The 11,988-nt window shown below is 57.5% G+C and overlaps 2 protein-coding genes across 2 annotated transcripts; both read right to left on the bottom strand.

The window, feature by feature from the left end:
- Positions 1–83: 83 nt before the first annotated feature.
- Positions 84–3,336, bottom strand: LOC308657674 (bublin coiled-coil protein-like). The gene is made up of 2 exons (XM_081309591.1): positions 3,176–3,336; positions 84–514 (listed from the first exon to the last, which is right to left on the bottom strand). Exons 1-2 carry the CDS (start codon positions 3,252–3,254, stop codon positions 342–344), a joined length of 252 nt encoding a protein of 83 aa, XP_081165717.1. The 5' UTR covers positions 3,255–3,336; the 3' UTR covers positions 84–341.
- Positions 3,337–6,333: 2,997 nt separating this feature from the next.
- LOC308659013 (neutrophil gelatinase-associated lipocalin-like) lies at positions 6,334–9,837 on the bottom strand. Its single transcript, XM_081312025.1, has 6 exons — positions 9,698–9,837; positions 9,035–9,171; positions 7,856–7,935; positions 7,539–7,658; positions 7,213–7,314; positions 6,334–6,594 (listed from the first exon to the last, which is right to left on the bottom strand). The coding sequence occupies exons 1-6, from the start codon at positions 9,833–9,835 to the stop codon at positions 6,575–6,577; spliced, it is 597 nt and encodes a 198-aa protein (XP_081168151.1). The 5' UTR covers positions 9,836–9,837; the 3' UTR covers positions 6,334–6,574.
- Between the last annotated feature and the right edge of the window lie 2,151 nt (positions 9,838–11,988).

Genomic DNA, 11,988 nt, shown 5'->3' with positions numbered 1-11,988 from the left:
GCCCAGACGCCTTGACCACCCCACTCCCCTCCAGTGGCCACTGGAGTCCTCATCCCAGCACACAGAGAAGAGGGGCACAGTGGTATGGGGGACCCGTTTAATGTGGACCCTTGGTCCTGGGAGGAGTGGAGGACTCAGGAGCTGGGCAGGCAGGCAAGTGGTGGGGTTGCAGGTCCCCACTTGGCCCCAGGAAGGATGCTGGGCAGTGGGGGCTGGCCCAGTGACAGACCCACCAGGAGACCCAAAGGCCAGACCGTGAGAAGGTGTCTAAGCCAGGTGGTGAGTGCTCGGCTGGTCTGGCCCAGAGAGGCAGGGCTGGGGCCTGGCGGGGCGCGTGCAGCCTAGAGGCTGGCATCACCAGGGGTCTCCCTGAGCTGCTGCTGGAACTCAAGGCGCGTCTGCCGGTTGGACTCCAGCAGCTCCTGAAGGCGGGCATGGAGGTGGTCGTTCTTCTCCTCCAGGTGGTCTAGACAGGAGTTGATCTGGTCCAACATGGAGTTGATGGCCGCATACTCTTGGAAGAAGGGGGAAAACAGCCAAGTTCCTGTGTTTCCTCAGCACTCACACCCCACTGTCCCCCAGCTGACTCCAAAAGGGCTTGGGGCAAGTCCCTACTTCTGAGCCTCAGTGTCACTATCTGGAAATGGGTAGACAGCCCGAAAGAGGCTTTGAAGAGATAAAACCTTAGCGCAACAACTTTCTTTCTAGGGTTAGGGTGGTCGCAGGGCAGTCAGCCCGTGTCCTGCCTGGGAGCTCCTGCCCGGTACCAAGCATCCTTTACCCTTCCTTCAGCAGCTGCCTAGAGCCCACATTCCTGATTAGAGCAACCAACGCCTCTGTCCCAGGCAGGCCCTATTCTCTAGCCCTTCCCTGTCTCCCTCTGCCTTCAGGACAACACCCAGTGGACTCTCCCAGGCTCTGGAATGGGGCCCAGCCCCTGCTCCTCTCTCTAGCCCCGTCTCCCAAGTCTTCTCCTATCCTCTCACCTCAAGCCCTTTGAATGTGCTGTGCCCCTGTCTGGGGTGTGTGGGTTCCTCCTGTCTTCCTTTCCTCTTCTCCCTGATGAGTCCCACTCACCCTTGAAGACTCAGTATGGATGACACCACAGGGACTCTTCCCAGTGTCCCAGACCAGATCAGTCCTCTGTCCTGATCCCCCAGCCTGCCTCTGCTCACTTCCATGGCCTCCCCTCAGGACTGACTGCTGTGATTATTTTGTGTGGTGGGTGTCGCCCACTCAAATAAAGCTCCTTGAGAGGTGACTGGTCTTGTGTTTGCTGTTGTCTTCCCAGTGCCCTCACTGACAAAGTGGGCGTTCGTTGAATGAATGAATGAGTGAGTGGAAGAAGCTCTGATCCCACCTCTGCCTTTGCTCAACTGTCTCTGTCACCTACAATGCTTCAGCCTCAACAACCCTTCAAGGACCAGCTCAAAATGCAGCCTCCCAGATGTCTTCCCTAGTCTCCACTAGAACCTGGCACTCACTCCTCTACTGCCACTCTTGACTGGCCTCTCTGCAACACAGTGTCCCTGAGGACCCAAGGTCTGGGCGTGTGCCCACTGCGGGACCCAGTTCTGAGCCAGCCCATGACTCAGATGCACTCAGCTGCCAGTCTGGGACCAGAGGAGAAGCGGCTGGTGGTGATGGAAAAGGCCAGGGCCCAGGAGGTCTGGACTGGGGGTGCAAATGTGCCTGCATTCTTGCAAATGGGCACCCCTCAGAGACAAAGAGTCCTGGGAATCTGCTGATCTTAAAGTCCATTCCACTCATGGTACAGATGGGGAAACGGAAGCCTCAGAAGAAAGGAACCAGCCAAGGGTCGTACAGCTGGTTGGTGACCACTGAAGCTCTGACTTGGGGATCAGGGCCCTTGGGTCTGAGTTCCAGCTCTCTGGGTTACTGCAGTCACTACAGTTCCCTTCTGGAAAAGGGGCTAAGAAACAAGTTTTCAAATGTATCAAGAGCTCAGCCACAAGAGTGCTTGTATAGCATGCATGAGGTCCTGGGTCTGACTCCCCCTGCAGAGCACACACAAAAAAAGCTCAGATAGGGTCTGGCCACAGGCAGTCATTACCATAAATATTTTGCACTGTGTCAGAGACAAACTGGAAAAAGGAATGGGGGAGGTGGGTGTCTCCACACCACTCCAGGCCAGCTATCTGTATCAAGGGTACTTAGAAGTCTTTCAGGACTTGGCTTCTCCCCACTGTCCTGTGAATCTGCCAACATTCACTTAAATGTAATCTCTGGGAGGCCCTTCCTGATGCCCCCAACAGGGCTACCAGCAGTAACCACACTGTTTGGTCAACAGTGCAAGCCTAGTAGCCCAATGCTTGTCCCCTAAGTGAAAGGCCTTGTACCTTTGTTAAAAGAAGACCCTAGGTGATTAAAATGTTCTAAGCTATTGTGATCAATGCACAACTATGTGAATATACTAAAATCCTAAAACTGTACAGTATGTGAATTATAGCTCAATAAAGCTGTTAACAGAAACAAAAAGCATAATCCATCCTTACCCCACATTTACAAAATCATGTTAATACACCAATCCTTACTACACTAAAGAAAACGACCATACTAACCACTTACTGAATGAATACCTGCCTTCTGGAAAGCGCTAAGCATTTTCCATTCAATTTTTCCTTTACTCCTGACCCATCTCAATGCAGGCGACACTGAATCATTATTCTTACCTTATAGAGGGGGAAACAGCCCTGGACTGATGATTCTTCGGCCCTCCCACAGTGCTCTGCACACAACAGGATGCTGTGGAGGCAGGTTACCCCAGCAAAGCCAGATGGCTGGGGGTCCTGACTCAGCAAAGCCCCAATGAGTTGCTCCGGTAGAGCCAAAATCGCCAAACTCGGCCCCGCCCCCGGGGGCGAAGGAAGTGGCTGGAGCAAATTCCAAATGGGCGAGCCCCTCAAGTTGCCTCCGTTTCCCCATCTGTAAAACGGGGCTGGTTGCCCACGGTTCCCCCAATGCTGCGGTTCCCAGGGATCCGTTCACTGTGCTCGCCCTGCACCTCCGAGCCGGCGCCTGTAGTTCGGGATTCACCCAGGGCCGGGTGGGGCGGGCTCTTCTGACCCTTCAAAGCCCCGTCCCCGACCGGTGCCCGCTCCCAGGAGAGCACCCCTGGAAAAGCAAAGGCCGTCCCTGCAGCCCCCTGGATCACCTGCTTCCCCGAAGCCATCCTCCTCGCCTTCCGCGCCCGCCTCCACCGGCATGCCCAGGTCCCCGTTGGGGCCGGACATTGCGGGCTTGGGCGCCGCTGGGGCCGCGCGAGGAAGGAACACGGCGGCGGTCCGCCTCCAGCGGGCGACGGGCAGAAAGTAGGAGCAGCTGGTAGAACGCGGGGCCGGAAGGGTGGAACGCAGCTGCGGATGGCGGCTGGGCCCCGCCCTGGGGCGGAGCCACGCGGCCCAAACTCCATCCCGCCCCGCCCCGCAGGCAGATTCCGCCCCTCGACCCAGGCCCCGCCGGCGCCCCGCCTCACAGTCGAGCTCCGCCCACTGCCCGCTGGGCGGGGCCTGCTGCCCGCGGGGAAGCCCCAGCGGTGGAGGTCCGGGCTCGCGGCCGAGGGCCTGCGAGCCCGAGCGAGCCCCATAGAGGGGCGGGGCAGTGTGGGACCCCCCACTACGCCCCATCCTGCTGCTTCCGCCCTCAGACACGGAGTTTCCGAGGCCTCCTGTGACTTTGGGAAATTCCTGTTCGCAATCCCCCAGAGTCATGGAGGGTCCACCTCCTGCCCTTCACCCAGTCCCTGCGGAAACGACCCACACCCCTGTTCTGTCCTGGTCCTCCCGGTCTTTGGCATTTCTCTTCGGGCTCTCAATAATTACATCTTGTGCGTCGAAACCAGTATGGGCTCCAGCTCTGGACCAGAGGTAGACACAGTCCCGTTTCAAGAAGAGCCGCATAACTGGGGCAGTGGTGGGGAGGAGTGGGAGACTCCTCCTGATTGTGGCCCCCAGGACTTGTCATGTTCATAAGGAAAAGGTTTGCTGCCCACCTCCTGCAGAAAGTCATCGGGCCAGCAAGTGTCGCTCCTGCATTGGACCCAGAGATGTGCCCTGGCCAAGAGTCCAACTGAGCTGTAAGCCCATGTCCCAAGGGAGATGGGCTCACTTCTACTCCTGCAGCTGTAGTGGCCAGGAGGACCTATGGCTACTGCAGCCTGGTCCTGATCTCATGCTGGATGTCCCAGATGGTGACATTGGGTGGAAAACTCTCCTATCCCTGAAGCCACCTTCACCATTTCACCTGAGGTAAGGGGAGGTGTAGTGAATGCTGCTATATGGGCCACCACTAACTTGTACTTAGCCGTCCTGCCTTCTTCTCCCAGAAACCAGGCTGAGTGGCAGTGGGGTCCACAGAATCAGTACCCAGAGAAGTTCAGAGGTCTTTCATTCCGACCAGTTGGTCCTCCTTGATAGAAGAGGAAGACCAGAGACAGGGATTTGTCTCTCTCTTTGAAGAAAAAGGAAGGAGCCCTAGCCAAGGATTGCACCTGGGCAGCTCTGGCTGCAAAGAGCAGGGAAGTGGATTCTTCCGAGCGCGGGAGGGAACAGCCCTGCTCACACTCTGCTTTTATCCCAGTGAAACCAAGACAAACCTTGTCCTCAGAACTAAACCAGAAGGCACAAAGCCAACAGTTTGTGGCAATTTGTTACAGTGGCAATAGGAAACTCATGCCTCCAGTGACCCAGGAGGGGCCTGAGAGTGTATCCTGAAAGGCCCAGCAGGAGCAGGGGACAATGGGAAGTTACCTCACTTGGGCCAAGGTAAGGAACTGGAGTCCAGAGGTTAGGCGTGCCGCATGCAGATTCAGTCTCCTCAGCCAGCTAGAGAGCTTTGGCCAGTAGCCCCCCAGGTACCCTTCTCTGCCAGAAGCCATTCTAGACTTGGGCACAGTTCTCATCCCTCATTAGAAGCCCAGCCTGTACCAACCTGGTCTGTTCAAGGAGTCTGGCCCAGACTTGTGACACAATCTGTGGACCTGTCCTGCTTCCTGGGGAGCCAAGGCTGGGTTAATCATCACTCCATAGCTTCCTACCCCCAGCCAGGACAAGGTTTGTCTTGGTTTCACTGTGTGTCTGTGGGTGGGCAGCCTGGCTTCTTCAGAGTCCCACCCACTCAGGCCTCTGACCATGCATGGGGAGAAGAGAGGCAGGAAGGGTATGTTCTTGTATATGATGCGGACGTGGAGAGGCTACATCTGTGACAAGTGAGGAGACAGGGGCTTGTCAGGCCTGGCTCAGGCCCAGCCATATGATGGGTGCCAGTCTGGGGCCTTAAAGCCTACTCCTAGTAGGCAGGATCCCTGGCAGCTTATCCCCTCTTTGCCTCAACTCACCCTCCTGAGGCTTCAGAATGTCCCCTCAGGTGGCTGGAGGTCATAGGGTGTGTGGGGGTGAGGGGCAGCCCTCTAAACTGGGTCAGCATGAACACAGTCCCCACCTATGAGTCTGGCAGGGGTCCAGGGTTATACCCTTACTCACCCTCTGCCTGGAATTGCCCTCAAACTAGGTAGGATGCACCCATCCCTTTCTTCTGTGCACCCCTGTCCTGGATGCAGCCTCCATAATCCACAGGGGCCTGGTGAGTCAGGATAGATGCATCTTACAACCATTCCAGGCCCCTTCAGCTCCCTGGCCCTATTGCGGCCAGTGCTGTGAGGCCTGTTACCAATGATTTAGTATGGGCATGAGGTGTGGTGCCATCAGTGCTTCTGTTGGCTCAGGCAGCCCTTGTGAGCAAGGGCTTGTGAAGGCTGTGCTTCTCTGTAGGTGACCAGGCATGCCCAATCAAAGCAGGAATAAGCCCAGTTTTGGGGGGGTGGGTACCAAGGATTGAACCCAAGGTGCTTAACTACTGGGCCACATCACCAGCTCTTTTTTTTGTATTTTATTTAGAGACAAGGTCTCGCCAAGTTGCTTAAGTTCTTGAAAGTTGCTGAGGCTGGCTTTGAACTTGTAATCTTCCAGTCTTCCAACCTCAGTCTCCCAAGCCACTGGGATTACAGGCATGTACCACTGTTCCTGGCTAAGCCCGATTTTGTTCTATGGAAGAGGACTCAGGGCGGTTGGCAGGGATGATAATGGTGGGAGGGAGAGGCATGAGTTCTAAAGTCTTCCCTTTATGTGGTCTCTCTGTAACCCTAACTTCAGGTTGGGTTCTGGAGACTCCATCCCTGGATTCATGCTGGTGTGAGGCCACACTTTGCCCTCCCTCCCACCAGGGTTCAGGGAGCACAGACTCGGGGACTGGTGGCATGGGTTTATTTAGCAGACAAGGAGGGCTTTATCAGAGGCTTTCAGGGTAGTACTGTACCATGAGAAGGGTCTCCCAGCTCTGAACCTGGCATTGTGGCTGGTGGGGCAGTCAGGTAACACAGCAGAGATTACAGAAAGGACAGGGGTTGGAAAGCAGGAGGCACTTGAGAGAGGACATCAAAGTGAAGATAGCTGTGTTTCCAGGAACAGCGAGAGGAGCAAAGGTAGGCCTGAGACCTCCTTCCCTCTGCACCCCGGCCTCCTGTAGACCCCCCCGAGCAGACATCCTCACGGCTGGTTCAGTTGTCAATGCACTGATCTGTGGGGGAGAAAGTCCATGTTTGTGTGTGCACGTGTGATATCTCTCTGACTGCCAAGGACCCCTGCACTACCCCTGGGCCACCTCAGGCCCACTCTGGCCCAGCTGCAGAAGATCTGGTGATTCAGGGTTGGGGCAGTAGGAGGACCCAAGATGGGGCTAAAGGTGTAAGAGAAAGGCCTGGGGTGGGCTGCCCCTAGGGACTGGGCCTCATGACTGCTCAGGCCTCCTGTTCACCTGCTGAACCTGGCAACCCCTTAGCCCATGGCCCAGAGTGGCCTGGCTGGAAGAGGCCACTTGAAATACAGGACATCTCTTAAGTCCCTCCCTGGGGGGAGGGGGAGATGGCCCAAGATAGCAAGGCCCAGGGTATGCAGAGGAGGTGGCCCAGGACAAGGAGTGTGGGGAGGAGGTGGCTCAGGAAAGTGATCTGAGGAAACATGGGCCTGGGCCTGAAATTCTCCTCTGGGAAGTCCCCACCTAAACTGACAGGGGGGAGTGCTTGGGGATGGGACTCCACAGACCCCAGGAAGGGGTTGGATCTTCCTGAACCTAAAGTGGCTCCCAAGGCCTAGAAAGTCCCCGTGTCCCCTTCCCTTCACCCTAGCTGGCTGTTACCTATGCGGACAGGGAAGATGATGTGGTCATCAGTGAGGCCCAGAGATTTGGCAAGGCGGACGAACCTCTCCTTCGGTTTAGAGGTCAGCTCCTTGGTTCTCCCTGTGACCAAGATGGCCAGTGAGTGGCCAACAGGAAGACACTCCATAAATATTGTTGAGCTAATGAACAAGACCCAAACCCTTTTCCATGGAGGGTGTGCAGAAAGACCTCTTCCCTGAGGGGTGTTGGAGCTGGAGAAGACTTTGAGGTCTAAGGGAATGGGATCCCCTGCCCCAGGGCATGACCAGGATCTGGGTCCCAGAGGGGATTGGGTGAGGACCCACCATAGAGGGTGATCTTGAAGTATTCCCTGTTTTCAGAAACTTTCTTGAAGTACACCATGGCAAACTGGTTGTAGTTGGTGGCTGCCACCTGCACAATGTAACTCTGTATTTTGGGATAACCTGTAGGTATAGACAGCAAAGGATGGACCCTACCCTGGCCAGGAGGAGGGGGCCGTCCCCTTTCTCCTCAACTGCTCATGGGCTTTTCCCCACAGGGGAGCATCCATGTGGAAGGTCAGGGAGGACCCTTCCAGGAGGACACTGCACCCTGGAACCCCAACCCCAAGGCCCCATCTCAGGACCCACTCAGGACTCACTGCAAATGTTTCCCAGGGTGAACCGGCCAGGTGGGGAAGTTGGGACAAAAGTTCTGGTCCAGTGGTCACAGCCCTGGTCCCTGTGGGAGAGAGATGGGGGTTCAGCATGGAGATGATGCAACTTGATCTCCCAGGCTAACTGAGGAGGGACCAGGGATGCAGCAGAATTCTGATGTCTCAGGTCAAGTTCCACTATGGCAGGAGTCCCCACCCTGCCCAGCTCAGATGGACCTGGGCCTTCCACTCAGAGCCTATATGTCCCTGCCTGGTCTGCTGCAAGGAGCCACTTGACCCTGCTCAGACATTCCTTCAGCAGCCCCTGTCCCTCCTCCAGCTGAGAAGGGACACAGTCTCCACACAGTCCCCTGCCCCAGGTACTTACCCCCTGCTCTATGCCAGCACTCCCCTAGCTCTTGGGCCAAACCTGCCCCATTCCCTGAGTCCCACCCTGCCTTCTGGAACCCCAGAGCTGAGCTCCCCAAACCAGCTTTTCTTCTGCCCCTTGTTCCTCAGATGCTCCAGCTCCAATCCCTCCTGTCACCATAGTCAGAAATCCGGAGCTGATGGTACGCCCTGCTCCCTGTTCCAAGCCCCAACCTCCCACCTTGACCGCACCCTCACTGCTCTCCCCACCTCTCTGGAGCACCCCACTATTTCTTCCCTGCTGCCACTGAGCTCTGATTCTGGCCCTTGTGGGGAGACACCCCTCCCAGGCAGTCCCAGGGTGTCTCAGGCAGTCCCAGGCACAAGGTGAGGTGCCCCAGAAACTAGCTGAGAGTGCTCCCCTCCCCTTGGCTGCTCACCAGCCCCCTGCTGGGGTGGCCAAGCAGGTGGCTTGTGGTTCCTGAGGCACAGTTCTGACTCAGGGCCCACACATCTCCATCTGAGGCAGCGTGGGTCCTTGACAGTCACCTCCCTAGAGGCCCTGGACGGAGGCCCTGGTGGGGTCCCAGCTGAGTTCAGTTTCTCTCCTCCCACTTTTAACACTACTTTCTCCGTCTTGTTTCCACTGATGGTGTGTGTCTCTCCCTCCCGCCCTCCATGCATGTCTGTCCTGAGCAGCGAGGGCGACGGAGGGGGAGAGTCAGTGTGGGAGCCATGAAGAGCCCCTCAGCCCCACTTGGCCCTTGGCTGTGACATCAGTCCGCCTCTCAGCCCCCTGGGAGGTCATAGCCTCACCTGAGCAGAGTAGAGGTGACATTGTAGCTGTGGTCCTCCTTCAGGTCGTAGGTGGTCCTGTACATCTTAAACTGGCCCTGTTCTTCTCTCTGAACTGCATTTCCTGCCAGGCCTACCACATACCATTTCCCCTGGAACTGCAAGGAGTTGATGATGGGCAGATCAGGGATGGCCTGGGAGCCACCCCTCGCTCTCTGTCCCTTCCGGCACCTCTGGGCAGCCCATCTAGGAACCAAGAGTCCCCCTGACTGGGCAGCAAGGCCCTGGGCTGGGTCTGCTCTGAGAAGCCCACAGGAGCTCGGGGCCTCCAGGACCCAGAGGGATCCCTGATAGAGGAATTAGCCCTGAGTTGGCAGGGACAGCGTGGCCCTGGACAAGAGACTCTCAGTTTCCCCATCTGTGCAGAGGGACACATGTCCCCACCTTGCATGGACAGTGGGAATTATGGGAGACTCGATGTGAACCTGGAAAGATCTGTCTAGACAACCCTGGGTGGGGAGGAGATGGGTGGACTAGCATGGCTTCCTCCGGGAGCCCAGGTGCAGGGCATGCTGCAGCCCCTCCCGCCCACCCCACCCAGCACTGCCCTGGACGGTTCAGCTCTCCTCCCTCTGTGCCTGCCTCCTTGGGCCCTCCCTGCGGCTGCTCCTCCAGGCTCCTTACCTGGGCATCCTGAAAGCCCTGCTGCAGGGGGACCCTGCTGAGACGTGGGGCTGGGATCAGGTTTGGAGCAGAATCCTGGGCCTGGGTCTGCAGGGCTCCCAGCAGGGTGAAGCCCAGATACAGGAGAACTAGGGGCATGATTTCAGGGCAGCCAAACCTGGCAGGTGTTGAAGAAAGAAGCAGAGAGAACAAGGAACCCAGCCTGGGGGAACCATTTATGGGCCACTGGCTGCTGCTCCCCACAGGGTGGGGTAACATTGCCTTTGCCAAATCCAGGAAGAGTGAGGTAATTACCAGAAACTCCTGTGGAAATGCTTGGCAAGGTTCCTGCCCCTTCCTCCCTCTGGTCAGGATTATGCAAATGGGGGGAAGGAAGGCCAGCAAGGAAGGGGGACAGGAGGGACATTCCCAGGAGGCCACAGTCTGGCAGGGACAAGGGTTCCCTCTGGGCATTCTTTGTGCCCTCTCCCTTTATGTGACTGGCCCTGTCTGAGGTCAGAGCTCCGATCTGGACAAGCTGTCATCTCTGACCCCCAGGAGCCTCAGCCTACCTAGTGTCCAGGGAGGGCTGTGGGTGGCTCTGCCCTTTCCCTGCACCTGCTGGAAGGGAGAAGGTTCCTTTCCATAGCCCTGTGATGCTTTCTGTTCCTTGTGAGGGTCAGGGGAGTGCAGGGCAGTGGGACACAGACACTTTAGACAGAGAAGGATGAGGCTCCTGCTGAGCCCTCTGAGCCCAGACCCTGGCCCCTCGCAGGAGCCCTGGCCAGACCCTGGTATGGAATGAGATGCCTGAGAGACTGGCCTAAGAATGCTCCTGGCCCAGGAGTGCTCCCACCTTGAGACCCCTCCACCACATTCCCTTCCCCATTTTTCAGGAGGGGACAGAACAGCAGCCCACCCCCCAGGGCCTGGGCTGCTTGGGTGAGCCTAGTGGGTAGGGATGCCAGGCTCAGCATGTGGGCACAGATGAGGCTGCTGAGGCTTCAGTCCCCGTTCCCATTGGAGCCCTGATAAGAGGACCATGGGGAGCTGGTGGGAGCCCCAGGCAAGGTGGACTGGTGGGTGGCCATGAAAGTGGGCTCTATTCTGCTCCCTTGTGACACAGGGAGTACAAATATTTGGCCTTGTCCATCTATCTGTCTCTGGGCCATGGAACCCAGTGACCCAGGCCTGAGGTCCGAGAACCATCCCTGACCCACGTTTTGTCCCAGCGGGAAGTTGTTTCCCCACAGGGAGGCTGGCCAGCATCCTTGAGGGCAGTGATGGGTTCCAGGCCCTGTGCAGTGTCCCCCTGAGAGGACTCACCATTTGGGCTGTGACTGTCCTGGAGGCCTGACCCTGAGGGTTCACTGGCCCTCCATGGGACTTGAAGGGCCCTTATTGGCTCTAACCTACCTGCTACTTGGGACCCCCAGTCTGGGCTCTGAATCAGCAGATCAAGAGAGGGGCTTTGGGGGGTCCTGAACTGGTGGGAAGGGTGCTGCCTCGGCATCCCCAGTGCCAGAGACCCCAGCTGGACTCACTGCCTCCGGCCCTGCCCTGCCCGCTGGTCCTGATGGTGAAAGAGCAGAAGTGAAGGTGAGCAAAGCTGAGGGGACGACGAGGCCACTAGAGCCTGTCCCCACCTCCCACCCCCTCTCCAGCCCCAGGGGCTCCACCCCTGCCATTCCCGTGGCTGGTGTTCTCAGGGGCTGGATGCACACAGTGGAAGGAGCGCCTGCCCAGCACGCACGGGGCCTGGGCTCCCTCCCCAGCACTCAAGGCGTCCTCAAGAGTCTTCTGTGACCATCAGATGCAGAGGAGACAGGGTGGGGGCGGCAGAGTCCCCCAAACTTTTAAGTAAGCAAGAGGCAGTGTCCTGAATCACAGAGGAGTTGCTGGGTAGAATATTCCAGACCCTGAAAGTCAGGGGGCTGAGTGATCAGTGCTCCCAGGTGGGGTGGTGTACAGAGTTTGAGAGGAGATGGCCCGGCTCAGGGACCCCAGGCAGCTTTGAAGCTGGGCCCCTCAAGGAGCAAGGAAATCTCTGCCCGCCTCCCACCCGCCAGGCTCCTTCCCAGCAGAGGGAGTGGCTCTGCCTATTCTGGGAGCCAGAACAGACCACACAGGGACTCCGGTGTCCCTGCTGAGGTTGTCTCTAGGTTTCTGACAAACCCTGCTGGGTCTGCTCCTCTCCCCGTGCTGCCTCAGGCCTGTCTGGTCCCCTGGCCTGGTCTCTGTATCTCTGTCCTCATCTCGTGTTGGACTTTGTCTTTGCTGACACCTGGGGATGGCCATCTCATCCTTCCTCC

The sequence above is a fragment of the Spermophilus citellus genome (genome assembly GCF_964194105.1).
Source record: "Spermophilus citellus genome assembly, chromosome: 10".
Taxonomy (NCBI): Eukaryota; Metazoa; Chordata; class Mammalia; order Rodentia; family Sciuridae; genus Spermophilus; species Spermophilus citellus.
The sequence above is the reverse complement of the archived record's forward strand: the minus strand, read 5'-3'. Positions and strand labels throughout refer to the sequence as shown.

Bases quoted from the DNA above. Each gene is read 5' to 3' on its own strand.
- LOC308657674 (XM_081309591.1), bottom strand. From the start codon at position 3,254: ATGTCCGGCCCCAACGGGGACCTGGGCATGCCGGTGGAGGCGGGCGCG. The intron at 515-3,175 runs GTGATCCAGGGG...CCTTCTTCCAAG, and splicing joins GGATGGCTTCGGGGAAGCAG to AGTATGCGGCCATCAACTCC.
- LOC308659013 (XM_081312025.1), bottom strand. From the start codon at position 9,835: ATGCCCCTAGTTCTCCTGTATCTGGGCTTCACCCTGCTGGGAGCCCTG. The intron at 9,172-9,697 runs GTAAGGAGCCTG...AACTCCTTGCAG, and splicing joins AGGGCTTTCAGGATGCCCAG to TTCCAGGGGAAATGGTATGT. The intron at 7,315-7,538 runs GTGGGTCCTCAC...TCTTGGTCACAG, and splicing joins CTTCAAGATCACCCTCTATG to GGAGAACCAAGGAGCTGACC.